Raw genomic sequence first — 16,362 nt, 5'->3', positions numbered from 1 at the left:
CATCCTTTATCATCTTCTCTTTCTTTTTCTCTTTCTAATCCCTCCTTCTTTTGAAAAGTTTTCCGTCTGTTAGCAATTATTGTTGATCATTTGCAAAGTGGAAAACCAACTTGACGGTTTAGAGTTTTTATCAAAACAATTAAATCCGATGATTAACCTTTTCTATTGTGATGAGTTTTCCACTCATAAGTTTAATCCACTGGTGAGACAATAATCTATATGATTACCGTTAATCAACAATTAGAAAGAGAAGTTAAATTTTTTTCTTACCTTTTTGTATGTTCACTTGTTTTCTACTTTCGGACTTAACCCAGAAAAAAAAGTCACTTGATATTTGGCCTATTCTCTTATAGTGTATGTGTGTATCTCCATCCGTTTTTCGTGTCTCATGTTTCTGCTTTGGGATAATCTGTTAATTCCTTGATAATCGTTAATCTCTTCTATGTGTTACTTGTTCCATCTCTGGTTTTAATTTTGATTAATCAACAAAACTTCAACGATCCTAACGATGATTCCATCATGTTTTAAATTATCTTCATCTTCATCTTTCACCAGCAACACCAGAATACTGAAAATAATGAACATCTTATCAATTCCTTGTAATCTTTTACTCTTAATCTTAATCTCTTATCCACCTTCAACCTTAGGTAAGTGAGAATTTTTGTTTCTCTCTTCGTGTTAATGTGTTACCACAGGAAGAGAGAGAGAAAAAAAAGGAAGAAAGTGAGAAAAGAAAAGGTCAAAGGTGTGTGTTGATAAGAAAGAGAAAAAGGTTAGATTCTTTTGTTGGTAAAAGAGAAAAAATGAAAATTCTATTCTACCTTTACTAGAGAAAAGAACAAAACTGTTCAAGCCTAACGCTTTTCTCTTTTCGTCGTCGCCATTTTTTCGTGACTAATTGTATTCGCTTTTTCTTCTCCATAGTAACTAAAATTTTGACCTTTTCACTCATAACACCTTCACCTTTTTCTTTTTTACTTTTCTTTTCTCTTTGTTTTTCCTCAATTTCTTCTCTTTTTTCAACCTGTAACACATTTTGATAGTCAAATTTATTCTCTTTTCGCCAAATGGAATAGAACAAAAAAAAAGAGTAAATTCTCTTGCACAATTTTCTTCCATTTTCAAGGAAAAAAAGAACCAAAAACCCGAGTGATTTTCAGTGTAATTATTTTCTCCTTTTTTTCTGTTATTCTAAACCGAGAATTTCCTCTCTCATCCGTGTCAATAACAATAACGATTTTCGCTTGTTTATTTCATTCGTTTGTCTGTCTATCAATTCCTAACCATGAGATTAATATCTTCATCATTTTATGTTTACCATCAATTCTTGTGTCTCCAATATCCAAATAATCTTGTGATTTATGTCGCAAAGTCTCACCTCAAAGGAAGAAAGAAAAAAAACAAATTCTATTCTAATCCTCCAATTATAATGACAATAATTAAATTTTTCTCCATTTTTCTTTCCTTCTTCCTTAACTTTGGTAGGCCAAGAGTCTACCATTTATCTAAAACAAAAGCATCTTATATGTTACCCGCTATTTTCTCAGCCAATTGATTGGTTGATTAATATTGTTTTTCTCTTCTACTATTTTTTCAATTGTGTTAATTAGTTGATCATTTTTCGAATTGTAATAGATAGTTGTCTGTTCTTCTTTTACATCAACAATTATCTTTATCATCTTCTTCTTTATATTATCCTCATCATCATCATCATTTACCACCATTGTTTATGTTGCTGTTTATACGTTAACTTTGGCTTCTTCTTGATTTTTTTTTCATATTTAAATCTATTATTTATCATCCTCATCTCTATCTAACTGGCCATCATCTTTATATCGTTTCGCTTATACATTTATTACAACCCATTCATTTCACTTGATTTGGTTGTTTAACAATCTGATTCAATTGTTATACAATTGATAGTGTGTTGGACCTAAATCATGTTTTCTTTCAATTTTTCAAGTCCAATTGTGGTCAAGAAATGGCTACCAAACAACAACAACAACAACATGAATATTACCTGAACAAGTGGATCCCTTTTATTATCACCACAATTAACAGTTAGTTAGTTAACAGTTAAGATTTACCAATAGAAAACAAAACATCATCAATAATAATAACATACACTCAGTGTCAATCTTATGGAGTAAAAATAATCCAAATTATTTAATATATATATCAATATATTCAGCTGATGATTTGATAATCAGATTGGATATTGATGATGATGATGATAATGATTAAGATGATGATATTTTTATACAAATGATGATGAAAAATTGGGTAAAAAATGATTGTTATTATCATCATGTTAATCCACAATAAAATCACAACAATGAAGAAGAAGAAGAAAAAAATCTTCAACTCTGCCCTAAATTCAGATGCAAACATTAAATTGATACTTTTACAATTTAAATTGTTACTATTTCGTTCAATTTAATATTAACTCTCGTTAATCAGTGATCAGGATGACTAGTTAATTCACTTGAATTTATAATTTAAATTGATGGGATATTGTGTAGATTAACCAGTGCACAGAAAAAAAAGTAAAAGTATCAATCTTAATCTTAATCTTAATCCTTTTTCTCAAATCATAATTACATTAATTTCTAACAGAATCAAATTAAATGTTAAACAATTTCACCAATTGACAGATTACAGTTTATTAGTGTTAACTAATTATGATTAAATACAATTGAATCTACTCATTTTTTCCCATCATTATTATCATGATGATGATCATCATCATCATCAACATCATCAGTATATCATGATTACTTTAATCATTTATGATTAACCATAATTACCTTTTATGCTCTGATGAAATAGAAACTTACTTTCCAACAGAAAATTAAATCTTTCCAATGTTAATTATGGTTAACGGTTAATTGTTTCACTTCCTATCATGGTTAATCAATAACAATTTAAAATAATCAAGCAACAAACTTGTTTATCAATTAAATTGTTACTATTGATTAACAATAAACTTGATTAATCTTAAACGTGTCAACAACACTTTTACCTGTTAATCAAGAAGCAACAATTTAAATTGTTTGACAAGTCATTTGAATCGTGATTGTGTTTTATATTATAAGTTTAAAAATAAGAATACGATTTAAATTATTTTCTATTACAATTAAATTAACCATTTAGATGAGATCTCTTAGTCTGGATAAATTGTTCCCAATTTAATTCCCATTTACTTTAAATATTGTTGATTAACTTTTCCAATTGTAAAATGATAATATTAATGTAGAGAACCGTTAGTATCATAATAGTGTTAATTTGATTATGATTGTGCACAATTTAGTTAATCAAGTTTTGTTGTTTAATAATGATAACGCTTTTCATGGTCATGCAATCACAACAATCAAGAAGTAACAATTTAAATGTTTCACTAATCATTTCCACCTTTCATCTCGTATCCATTGTTGATTAACTAATTAGTTTTACTATTACAAATCACTTTTAATTGACATATAATTCAATTCATTCTGTGATTTTCTTGATTGTTTCAAGTTGAATTAAATCACGTCCAATCATCATTAATCCAATGTTTTAAGTCTAATTGTTGTTAAAGTTTTTTTTTAATATAAATTTTCTTGATTTGATTACAATCAAAATTCAATTGTTAATCATAATAGTTTTTTCATCAACTTTCACGATTTTACGTCAAAACTTTTTTCCTCCTCATGAGATGATCATTTAATTTGATTTAGTATTACAATTAAGCTTAATCATTGAGATTTACTTTTAATTGTTATTTGTGTGTTACCCAAATATTTTAATTGTCATTATATTTATGAACAATTAGTTAATCATTGTTCACAGAATGGAGGATGTTTAACCTGGAAAACGAAATAGTGAAAATTTTCTGATCAAAATCAACTATTGTTGATTTATTTTTTTCGCCATTTTCTTGATTGTTAGACGATTTAATGAATTAACTCATTGATGATGAAAAAAACCGTTATTTTATTAACCCTGAAATTGATTGTGAGAGATGAGAAATAATGATTGATAATGTTAATTGTTGTTGTAACAGTAAATTTGTGTTAATTGTTTACGATTCTCAACACAATAATATGATCACACAACTGAATTAATCATAACAATTTTGTTTTTCATGTAATACATTTGATTGTCTTGAATTGTTCTTGAATCACAATCATCTTAATGATTTAAACTGTCCTTGATTATTATTAAAAATGTAGCATCAAAATTAGCGACAGCAATTAAGTTTTGTCATCTGATTGTTCATTAATATGAATAATTCAAAAATTGTGAAAATTAACTGTTAATTGTTGATCAATTTAAATTCACTTTAAACTATATCAGTTACAATTAACTTGAAGTGTACAGTTAATTAAATTACGGTTTAATTTGAACTAAATTAACTTTCTCATGCTCAGAAAGATAAATTGTAATCCAAGCTACCGGAACTCTGATCAGTGTATTAATTACAATTTCAATTTATAAGATTTAAAGTTAATCCTAATCGTTCATACAATTTGATTAGATGATTGATTAAGTCAATTATCTAATCTTCATTTCTTAATTGTTACTCAACAACTGAATTAATAACATGCGATTTTAATTGTCACGCTGCCAATATTTAAATTGTCAATGGCAACAAGGAAATAACATCTAAAAATAGAGACAAACAATTGGATCAAGTTCAAAGACCAGAGATTAAATTTGATTGCTGTTTAATCATCACTATTTTTAAATGAACCATTTTCTTACAAGGTCAACAATTTAAACGCCATAATGGTAATCATCATGAATCAATAATCATGATATTCAATCAATTGGGCATAGTGATTTGGTTAATCATAATTAATGGTTTCATTTTCATCCTTTGGCTTAACATTGAACCAGAAATTGAAAATCTTTCCGCTGGACAATTAGGACATTTGGTTAATCACCTATGGAAGAAAATGAGTGAATTAGTGAGAGAGGAAATAGTTTTTCGCCCTCATCATCATCTTCCCTCGCCCCATCTTCCATCATCATTCACTCCTTCTCGGTAGTGAGCTCATTTATTTTAAGTAAGAAAGTGCACCAACCATGAGAAAAAGTTTCTGTTTAAATCACTCGGAGAGAGAGCGAAAAAGTCAAGACCTCGTAAAGCTAAAAATAGACAGAGAGAGAGAGAGAGAGAGCGAAAAATGATACGAAAGACTCACCCAGACACAGAGAAGATGAAGATGATATTGATGATGATGAGGATGATTAAGATGAGAATAGAGAAAATGAAGAAAAAAATGTACGAAAAAAAGACATAATTTCTATTCGGTAACTTAGATTATTACTAATCGACTTTCAACTCCCTCACCTTTTCTTGTATTCTCTCTCTCTCTCTCTCGCCCTATTCTTTCTCCCTCTGTTTGTTATTTTATCATCATCTTCTCTTTCGTATCCATGGAACCCTCATCATCTTCATCATAATTTCGTTCAATGCTCTCACTTTCTCTGTTTTTTTTTTCTCCTTCGCCATTTAGAAGCAACAAAAAAAACGATCATTTCCATTTCTTAAATTGTTCAATTCTATCAAGATTTTTACTCTCTCTCTCTCTCTCTCCAAATATCATATTTACCTTAAATCATTTATCCACATCATCACGGATTACCTCATCTTCATCTTAAGTGCTACTATGTATTCACTTGATCATAATCATTGTTATTTGTGAGATATTACATTGGCTTCCCTTTAGATATTAAGCTTTTCTTTACGAAAAAAATTCTATTCTCATGTTGTCTCTCTCACTTTTTCCCATCTCTTCCTATCTTCTTCATCTTCATCGTAATCATCATCCTAATCAACCTCGTAATTAACAATAGTCTAATCTTTATGCAAAATTAATTAGTGTTTTTTTAATGATAATCTTTAATTAACCTTAAATATACTTTGTGATTTCCTCTCAATTTAAATCTCAATGGCAACATTAACTTTACTCAATCATCATTACCATCATCATCATTATCACAAATCACAATTAAATAATTTTAGTTTAATTGTTACAATCATCCTACTATCAATATCATCTTCCTCATCTCAATACTATTTCATTACAGACAGTTAAGTATCACCATCAACAATTAATTAATTCAGTTCCTGTAATCTCCAATTCGGATTATGTTTCTTTATTTTTTTGTCTTCTTTGATTCTTATTGATTTTTTTTCTGTTGGACTCCAATTGTTATTTATTTTTGGAATACAATTAATTAATTAGTTGCAATCAAAAAATACATTTATAATCAAAAATTGATACAAACAAACAATCAACCAACAATATATTTCTTATTGAGTGAATTAACTTTTCTAATCAACTCTTAATTTGGTTCTTTTTTTCCCTTCTCAATTCAAACTTGATTAATCTTCTCATGATTAATTTTTTGCTTTCTTTATTGTGATTAACAATTAATTTCTTAATTATTTCAGGTTTTTCACAATACTTTTCGGAGACACCAACCCACAATTTAACAATTGCCGAAGGTAAGTTACAACAATTAACTTTTTCAATCAACTAATTACTTTGCAAAAACAAACAAAATTCAAATTCAAAGCATATAAACTTTAACCTCTTACCTTCAATACCTTAAATCAACATTTTATCATTGAGTGTTGATTGTTTTTACAATTTAATTGCTATAAATAGTTAGTTGATTATCATCATTTATTGATTGTTGAATTTTTGATAATTGTGATTGTATATATTTGAGTGAGTGTTTAAATAAGTGTTAACTCAATTGCCTACTACTGTTTAATCACAATTACAGACTAATTTAAAAATAGCTAAACAATTTTCAATCGTTATAATCAATTTGATGATAACAATTGAATCTTGAAAAATTGATTAAGACCATTTTCAAGTAATTAAAGTTAATGATATCAATGAAATTGTTCATTAATAAGTTTAACCAATACTTTTCTCACACACAATACAAATTTAATCATCTTGACATGATTAAAAGTTTCTAACAATTCAAAACTAACGGTAAATTAATTGTTATTTAATCAGAATTAATCAATTGATAAAATGAAAAACAATTGGAAGCAGAAAAAAAAACTTTTGATCAAACATTTTCCAAATCATTTAGATTGTCATTGTTAATTGTTGTTAATTTTGTCATCTCAGGTGATTAATCAATCGATCACAATTAAGATACTTGTTTATTCACAATTAGATATTAATTGTTGTTTCCTTATTTAGATTAATCCACTTGTTAATCCAATGAAGTTTTTTTTTCTTCTTTCCCTTTCACCATATTAACTCATATCATGAGTTAGAATCTTTTTAATTGTTTCGTTGATTGTTACAATTTTTTCTTATATTAATTATCTTGATTTAACTTTCTCACAATTTAATTTAACTCTCTTACTTGACCCATAATCGCCATTCAATGGACATCCTTCAATCATTATTAATCTTTTTTTCTCTCAATCCAATTTCCTTGATTGTTACAATCAACCAATTTTTTTTCTTCAAACCTCCAACATTAACATGATTGTTATTAAATTAACTTTGTATATTTAGTAAATAATTATGGTCTCTTTTGTGTGATTTCAATGATATTAAATAGCCGGATAGACGTTAAGAAAATTTCAAGATTAACTTTTTAATTGTGATTATAATGATGGTGATTATAATCACTAAGGCCTTGGAAATGAGTTCCCTTTACAATTAGATTTTCATTTACAATCAACAACTAAACAGTCTCAACACATGAAACCCTGTTTACCAGTTTAAATTATCATTATAATAATAATAATATCATTACTAATTAACTCTGTAATTTAGTTAATTGTGTGTCCAAGGAATGAAAAATAGGAATAAGTTTTTCTTTCAAAAAAGTTAATATTTGTTTTTGTTTTTTTTTTCTAATTCTCTCTGCTAATCATGATGGGAATGGATCATCATCACCATGATTATCATGCACTTGATCTGAAAAACTTGAAATCAGGATGTTCAGTGTTAATCTCTTACTTTTTCTCTCTTTTATCTTCCTCTTCTCATCTGTTGATCCAAAACCTTCAACTTTGATTAAATAGGAAATTAAATTGTTGTTGATCAGTGTGTGTGTCTCTCTATCTCTCCCTCTATCCCTCTCTCTCTCTCTCTTACCTTTTTTGATTGAGTTGGTGATGAGATGAAAGATTTCATGGTTCTCTGATTGACCTGAGCTTTTATATGAATGAAGAAGTAAAAAAAGCCTCATGAGATAATGTTTTGTCATCCGTAATAGCACCATAATAATAATGATGATGCTGAAAATTGTGAACCATGTTCCCCAATTGTCAACAGTCAATTGTCATCCGTCAATTGTCACCATCATCATCATCTGTCAAGTGTTTTATTTCAATTCAATTTAATCTCATTCCGTTGATTTTTTCCCTTCCTCAAAACCAGGTTCTAGCGCAACATTACCCTGTACAGTGAGAAACCTGCAAGGAGCTTGCGTTTGGAACCATAATACTAGAGCCGTTTGGACAAATAGACCTTCTAATGGTACTTATAAAACCTTTGATGTTTCTTTTCTGATGCTTCACCTGGAAAACTTGTTGATTTTTACCTCTCCCTCCTCCCAATCATTTTATTCACTGTTCCATGAATTATTTCCTGAATTAATGTAAAGAGAAAGGGAAACGGAATTAATGCAAAAAATACCAACAATTACATCACAATTTTTACAACACAACTCAACTCGATTCCATTGTTACTATTAATTCCGTTTTATCCTTTCATCTTCCTTCCTCCCTCCATCTCATTCATTTCCATAATTTATTATTAATCAAACGTATTGATTGTAATTTAATTAATCTTTATTATTATTATCTCTACAGGTGATTGTAGCTATAAAATAAACAAAGTATCACTTGAAAAGCATGAAGGACTCTGGCAATGTCAAGTGACACCACCTTATGAGGGAGTAGGTGAAGGCCTTGTATCCATGCCGATCACAATAACGGTCCTAGTAAGACCTGATAGGCCACATATTGAAAGATCGGTAAGTTACCGTTAAAAATTGCAACGACAGTTAATCATGAAAAAAGAAAACGCAAATTACTATTTAAATTGTTACCCGTTTAAATTTATACTACTACTATATGTGTATACATATCCATCATCATCATCATTAACAAATCATTTATGATGAGTATACAATTTGAATAGTTAAATCAATCACCATGATGAACAAAAACAACAACAAAATGAGAGGTGGGGTGACCTTTTAAATGTAATTTATACAAACACCATGTAGAGAGAGAGCCCAACTGGTCCAACAAGTTACTAAACGGTTTTCATTTAAGTCTCATGAAATTTTGTTGGTTATCATCAATTCCCTTACCTGGCCTGAAAAAATGCAACAAAATTAAAAGGGGTCACCCAACTATAAATGCAAATTTGTTTTTTTTTACCTCATCCTATCAACAACAATCAGTTAATCAGGTCATCCAATGAATCCAATTGTTTCACTGAACAATAATCAACAACAACATGATATGCAAAGCAATCAGTTAGTTAGTTTTTTTTCCGAGCTCATCTTTAAATATCAAAGTTTTTGCTGTTTTCCCTTCACATTGGATAATGATGATCATCATGATGATTATCATGCAAGAACACACTGAGTCACCGTTGAGCATTTTAAGATTACCATGAATTTTTGGTTCAACTTTGAAAAGTTGATTAATTTTTACAGTTAAATTGTATTTAGTTGGAATTTGCAATTAGTTTGATTTTTTTCTTGCGTTTTCATACTCAAATTGCTGCCTTAAAGCTACAATTAATTGATCATCTCTCTCTCTCTCTCTCTCTCTCTCTCTCTCTCTCTCTCTCTCTCTCTCTCTCTCTCTCTCTCTCTCTCTCTCTCTCTCAGTTTGATATTTTTAGTCTCTTTTAATTGTAATGATTTATATTTATTCACAATTTGTTAATTTCTAATCTTTAACAACTAATCAATAAATCACTTTTTTCCCTCTCTTTTCTTTCCTTCTTAATTGTAGCCTAAACATGCTCAAACCATTCCCATTACGGCAAATTCAAGTGAAGTGATTACCTGTAATGTTTACAATGGAAACCCTTTACCAAAAATTGAATGGTTCCTCAATGATAAAAACATAACTGACCAGGTAAGTGACCATTAGTTGATTGTAATTGAAACAATGGATTTCCTCATCATCAAACAATTGCTCAAATTTGAATTACTTTTTGTTGTTTTGTTTTACCGTTTATTTGGGCTGGATTAAAGCATCAGAAAGAGAGAGAGAGAGATTAAATCACTTAACAGTTAATCAATTGATTGTCAAATGATAACCAATGTAAATGAGAATGACATATGAAGCTAATCAATTATAGAGTTTTAAAGAAAAGACAGTTTGCAAAAAATAACTTCTGTTGAATGACCTTGTACCTTAAGTAGCCTCACGATGTTGTGTGTCCACTGTGATGGTTAAAATAAGATTTTCAGTAGACAGGCGAGAGAGAGAGAGATTATGATGATGATGATGATGCTTGTAATGAAGCGTAACGAACATGGAATTTAAATTTTCGTTAAACTGAGTTGATGGATTTTCTTTCAAGCTCTTGACCAGGTCATCCTTGGATGATTTTCCAGTCAATAACAACAGCGATCGATAGTGTGTGTAGATTTACTGAGAAGGTGATAAATTGGCGTGTTTATCTTACTACTGAACAATTTTCACTCTTCTTCACCTCTTTCTTTCTTTATCATCATCATCATCAGGATGATAACAAGTAATTATTTTCCTTCCCCCTTCAATCATTACCTGTATGAGCATTTCCTACCTATTCAGGGGCTTAATCATTAATCTATTGAAACGCTATGATGATGATGATGATGATGCGGATAAAGATTATACATCATGTTAAAAGAAAAGGAAGATAAAAGTTAGAGAGAGAGAGAAAAGAATTGAAAAATCAAACATTCTAAACGTTGGCACACGAATTGGTTGCTAAACGTCTACCTGGATGGGCACAATTTAACCTGAAAGTTTACCCAACCATGTCATTGTCCAGGTCATTACGCTTGACCATTACAATTGTTGCCTGTATTGAGTTATCTCTTTCTTTCTTTTTTCTCTTACTTGTCCTCCTTTTCACTTTCAAAAGTATCTCTTTTTTTTCATCACCATTTCAACATCATCATCATGTATGTGTGAGAGTGTAGGCCATCATCGGACCTTTCAAATGACAGGTCACTTGATATCAACAATAAAAAACAAACATGATAACTTTTTTTCCATTGCATTAATAATAACTATGTCTTTCTATTCAATGGTAACATTAACCTGATATCCTTTTGGATGACAATTTTTCTCTCTCTCCCTCTCCCTCCCTCTCTCCTTGTATATTATGTTTAGGCCACTTCTCGGACTACAGTTCCCGGCACGGCAACCGGAAAGAAAGATACCTTGACGATGTCAGAATTAAAATATCAATTCACCCAAGAGCACAATAATCAAACTCTATCTTGTCAAGCTAATCACCAAACTGGATCAACCTATGATGCAGTTACAATTAAAGTTCTTTGTAAGTGATTTACTTTCAAATTAATTATCTTAGATAAGTGTTAATCTAATCGTAATCTTAATCCATCAGATATACCAATTCTATCGGTACCCAAACCCGTTTACTCTGTGAAAGAGGGATCCGAGATTCGTATTGATTGTAAAGTTGATGCCAATCCACCGGCAACAGTATTTTGGAAAGACCAAGCAAGAGGTAATTACAGTTTAATTGTTATAATTAGAAGAGAAAAAAAAATAATTTATATCATTAAACCTTCAACAATTTACCAATTACGCCTTTCATGATGATTGGTAATCAATGACATAATAACATCAATTGCATTGATATAATGGTCATAAAAATTTCTGCAAAAAACGCAAAATTTTACAACTAATCAAGTTTCTAAAACGCAAATAGTATTTAATCAGAATTAGCAACAATTAGAGTTAAAAATACAGTAATTTACTGGACAAACACTGACCATTAAAATTATCGGCAGCTTTAATATACAAGTAGCTACATGATTAACTTGTTTTGCTAATTTTTTAGTTTCTTTTACTAACTAATCATAATAATGATAATAAATTAACTTTTTTTTATGTGTTTATATCAATTGGTGATCCAAATTTGACCATCGGACCTTTGAGAGAGGTCAGTTTACTTGAGAAAACGATATTAAGCTGAACGCAAAGTTAATCATAAATGTTTCAAATTGTTAAATTACACTAGTTAACTGATTTTAGTTTATTATGTAAGTTGATCAACAGTTTCGGTCACATAATCTTAATGGTTATACTAATTGTTACAAGGAAACCATTTTAAAACCTAGAGAGTTGAAAGGTCATTAAATTGTTACACAAAAACTAACGAGTAATTTGATTGATTTTACATCTTTTCGATTGTTAAATTGGTTAATTGTTATTATTTTTCTCTTTCTTTGTCTCTGTAGGTGCACCCGTGTTGTCGGAAAATCCCGCTGTCCTTTGGTTCAGAGAGGCCAAACGGGATATGAACGGAGCTATTTTTGAATGTTTCGCTCAAAATGAGAAGGGAGTTGCCAGGCCAGTTCCCGTCCGAATTGACGTTCTATGTAAGTTGATAAATCAATTGGATTGAAAATTGATTGTTACAAATTTTCATCATCAATATCAAATTGTGACTATGACGGATGATCAATTGTTGTTATTTTTTTTTTCTTTCTTCTCTATCAAAACAGATCAACCTCATTCAGTTAATTATTCAACTGAACAATCAGTTCAAACTGGTAAATCTATCAAATTATATTGTTTCTTTGATGGTAATCCTAAACCCGAAGTCCATTGGTACCAAATTGACCCACGAACAAGTCAACATCATCGTATCGATATGCCTTCAGATAACAATCAAATCTTGTTAATCGCAAATGCAACTTATTCACATGAAGGTATTAATATCATCATTTATCCTCTTAATTTATAATTAATCGTCTAATAATCATCAATTATTTCATGTTGTTTTCAACTTCTTATCATAGTTAATCTAATTGCTATTATATTACTTTAAATTTTTATTACTATCAGTTAGTTGGTATTTATGGTCATTAACTTTGATTTGTGTATCTCACTAATTCAAGTTTTTTTACTAGTATTTTTTATTTATTAATTGTCCATTTGTTTCACTATTTAATTATTAGGTAAATACTATTGCCAAGCGACCAATATAATTAACGACGTAACCAACGTAATTAAAAGTCCACCAATGATGCTTGATATTTATGGTGCACCCGCTTTCCCTCATATGGAGCCAATGCTGGTTGAAGGTCCTCGAGGTCAAAAGAGCCATTTAACACTTGATTTCTGTTGTGACCCAGCGCCGAACGCTGTCCACTGGTACTATGGGTCAACCCAATTAGATGTTAAAGCAATTTCATACCCTGAAAGCGACAATGTACCAGCTAATAACAGTTTACTTCGTCATCGAATTTTACCTTTGAACAACATTCAAAGTAAAAATTCACCGTCCGAACAATTTAAATGTTACGAGGCTCAATTAGAGATTCGTGATACTGACCTTAACGATGAACGTGATTACACCTTAGTGGTTAAAAATCAATATGGAACGGCCACTCGAATTGCTCGATTAAAAGTTGTCTCACCGCTTTCGCTTGGTTTTGTTATTGGTACCGTTTTGGTGGTCATTTTTGCGACAATCTTGTTAAGCTTTTTACTTATGGTGTTGATGAAATGCCAGCGTAAACCTAAAGATGCCGGTGATGAAGAATCGGGTGAAGATTCACAGGCACTGTCACAATCAATAAACACCAATAATTCCGATCCAATTAAAACTAAACCTCCTTCAGAAAAGGGTAACCCAGAAAACTATGAAATGGTTTATGCAAACCTTGAATTCACTAATAACGCTGAAAATGGAGGCGGACGTCCAATCCCTCCGACAACTAAACCTAAGCCCGTTATTCAATCACGAACTAGTCTTCGTGGTAATGGTACACCAGCGGGCAATTTGGCCGGTGTAATGATGGCCAATCAACAGGCAGTTGCAGCAATGGCAGCTCACCAACAACAGAATCAACATCAATTACCAAATAATCAACACAATAATCATAACAATCAACAACATCCAGCGAGCTTACATGGTACCGAATATGCCAAGATCTCTTTTCCAACCAAAGCAGATCTCTAAGATAATTTAGAACAGAAAAAAAAGAATTAGAACAAAATTCTATTTTCGTCTTAAAATTTTCTTTTCTTTTTTTCGAAATGTTCTCCTTCTCTTTCTCTTTCTTACCTTTTTTCTCATCAACCATCACACACACACACAATCCACCTTCTCAATCACCTTAAATTTTAATTACTCTTCTTACATCATCATCTTACCTTCTTAAAAACATCAACTCATACAAATTAATGTATCAACCTTTTAATTATCTTTGGAAACTTTGATAATAAACAAAAAAAGAAAAAACTTTTCTCTTTTTGAACATTTCCAATTCTCTCATATCGAATGAGAAAGATTATCACTCGATCGAATCTATTACTTCGAGCTTTATGATTTTCGATTACAATCAAAGAAAATCCCATCAATCAGTTAATTTCTTTCGAGTTAATTTAGTTTTAATTGTTGGGAAAATAAATTTCGAATACACAACAACCAGTTGCGCCATCTAGTTCTCTATCTTATCAATACAATTAAACTTTTTTTCTTCTGAAATTTAATATTAATTTTTATTGGAACATTAATTTTGATTTAATTCCTGAAAAAAAACAAGGAAATAATTGAGAACAATTGAAATTGATTAATAGATGACCTTCAATCGTGATCATTTCATTGTAAATGATGCAAGAGAATGATGAATCTTTCAACTAAATAACAATTGACTTTTTCATTAGATTTAACTAATTAGTTTTCCATTGAAAGTTTCAACTGATCAATTGAAGTTAATTATTGATTTGAGAAAATGTTTCATCCAAAATGTATGTTAACTTTTCTACTTGTAAATTGTTTTCTTTTCAATAATTTGGTAAAATGTTCTGACGATGATGATAATCAAGGTTCGGATGAAGATTCAAAGGAAATTGAACTTTTCATGAGATTAATGATCAAAAGTAGTCAGAAAAGTTTGAAACGTTTACTTGAAAGAATTGATATTGGATCGATTTCGAGTCCACAATGTAATTCATCTTGGAATCAATTCATGGCCGATAATCAGTTAACCCCTGAAAGATTTTCATGTAAGTTCTGATATTGGAAGAAAAAAGTTTACGATGATTAACTGATTCCTTTTTAATCTATCGTTCAGCCGTTCTTGAAGATTATAAATCAGGGAATCATGAGAAGATTGTTAAACTTGTTCGACCTGAACAATGTCTCAACAATACTAATGGTCAATTCTGTCAGATTGACCATGTGACCAATGTAACAATTAAATCGCAACCAAGGTGAGTGGAAATTTGGTTAACTTGGTAAATTGTCAATTAAGGTACGAGATTTAACCTTTCTAATTGTTGCTAATTGTTGCTAATTGTTTCTCTTAGAACTTTCGATTTGACTTATGCTCTTTGCTTTCCAAGAGGATGTTCAGCTATTGAACTGAATGATATTATGAATTCTCTGACAAGTTCATTGAAAGGAACCATGATTCAAATTCGTATGGATGTCACTAAATGTATCAGTTCAATGGAAAATGTAAACAAAATGGAAATCGATACTGTACAGAAAATGTTATCGAAACTATCGGGTGGACCCAATCAAACTCTGGAATCACCTTTGTTCAAGTTACCCACTCAAGGGAACTTGGAATCAATTTCATCAATTATTCCAACAGGTATTGGATATTCAACCGATTCTGGGAAAAATGCTCCAAATGATTTTCCAATATTTTCCTTTGAAAATCTTCCAATTTCAGGAAAACCACCAATCGAACCACAACTTCCACCCACCACCACCACCACCACCACAACCCCTCCACCTTTACTAACCTCAATCGCTAAACCTCAAGGTAATAGAAGGTCAAATATGATCACGAAACAAATGAGACCATTTGTCGTTTACGACAACGATGATGACGATTAAAGAGACAATCACATTGTAATTCCTTCTCATCCCAATCCCATTGAACAAAATTCGTTCAAAAACCCTAATACTAATTTAGAAAATTAAATTTCAATTTTGTCCATTCAATAAATTGCAATTTATTTATTCTTCAATCCAATTAAGTTTTAATTGTTGGACAAAAAAATTAATTTTCGGGTTTCGAATACAAGTGGCGGCATCTGGTTTTCTTTTTTCCAACTAAATCGTGAATCGGTTGGTGTTTTTTTCTGGTTTTTAA

At 30.3% G+C, this 16,362-nt stretch overlaps 1 protein-coding gene across 2 annotated transcripts; it reads left to right on the top strand.

Moving 5' to 3' along the window:
- Window positions 1-94: 94 nt before the first annotated feature.
- LOC128387866 (irregular chiasm C-roughest protein-like) lies at window positions 95-16,215 on the top strand. Of its 2 annotated transcripts, none has more exons than XM_053347145.1 (12): window positions 95-647; window positions 6,446-6,499; window positions 8,415-8,513; window positions 8,849-9,012; window positions 10,010-10,135; window positions 11,387-11,555; window positions 11,625-11,747; window positions 12,484-12,624; window positions 12,751-12,957; window positions 13,207-15,262; window positions 15,331-15,469; window positions 15,566-16,215. In XM_053347145.1, exons 1-10 carry the CDS (start codon window positions 509-511, stop codon window positions 14,211-14,213), a joined length of 2,229 nt encoding a protein of 742 aa, XP_053203120.1. In that variant the 5' UTR covers window positions 95-508; the 3' UTR covers window positions 14,214-15,262; window positions 15,331-15,469; window positions 15,566-16,215. The 2 variants fall into 2 exon arrangements, with proteins under 2 accessions (XP_053203120.1, XP_053203119.1); XM_053347144.1 differs by lacking the exon at window positions 95-647 and adding an exon at window positions 5,662-6,081.
- The last annotated feature ends 147 nt before the right edge of the window (window positions 16,216-16,362 follow it).

The sequence above is a fragment of the Panonychus citri genome, unplaced genomic scaffold (genome assembly GCF_014898815.1).
Source record: "Panonychus citri isolate SS breed McGregor unplaced genomic scaffold, ASM1489881v1 Contig00094, whole genome shotgun sequence".
NCBI lineage: Eukaryota > Metazoa > Arthropoda > Arachnida > Trombidiformes > Tetranychidae > Panonychus > Panonychus citri.
The sequence above is the reverse complement of the archived record's forward strand: the minus strand, read 5'-3'. Positions and strand labels throughout refer to the sequence as shown.

What these genes read in the sequence shown, in the direction of transcription:
- LOC128387866 (XM_053347144.1), top strand. Translation starts at nt 5,940, where the DNA reads ATGGCAACATTAACTTTACTCAATCATCATTACCATCATCATCATTAT. An exon ending in TTGGAAAGACCAAGCAAGAG is followed by an intron (nt 11,748 to 12,483) that starts GTAATTACAGTT and finishes TTGTCTCTGTAG; the next exon opens with GTGCACCCGTGTTGTCGGAA. An exon ending in CGTCCGAATTGACGTTCTAT is followed by an intron (nt 12,625 to 12,750) that starts GTAAGTTGATAA and finishes CTATCAAAACAG; the next exon opens with ATCAACCTCATTCAGTTAAT.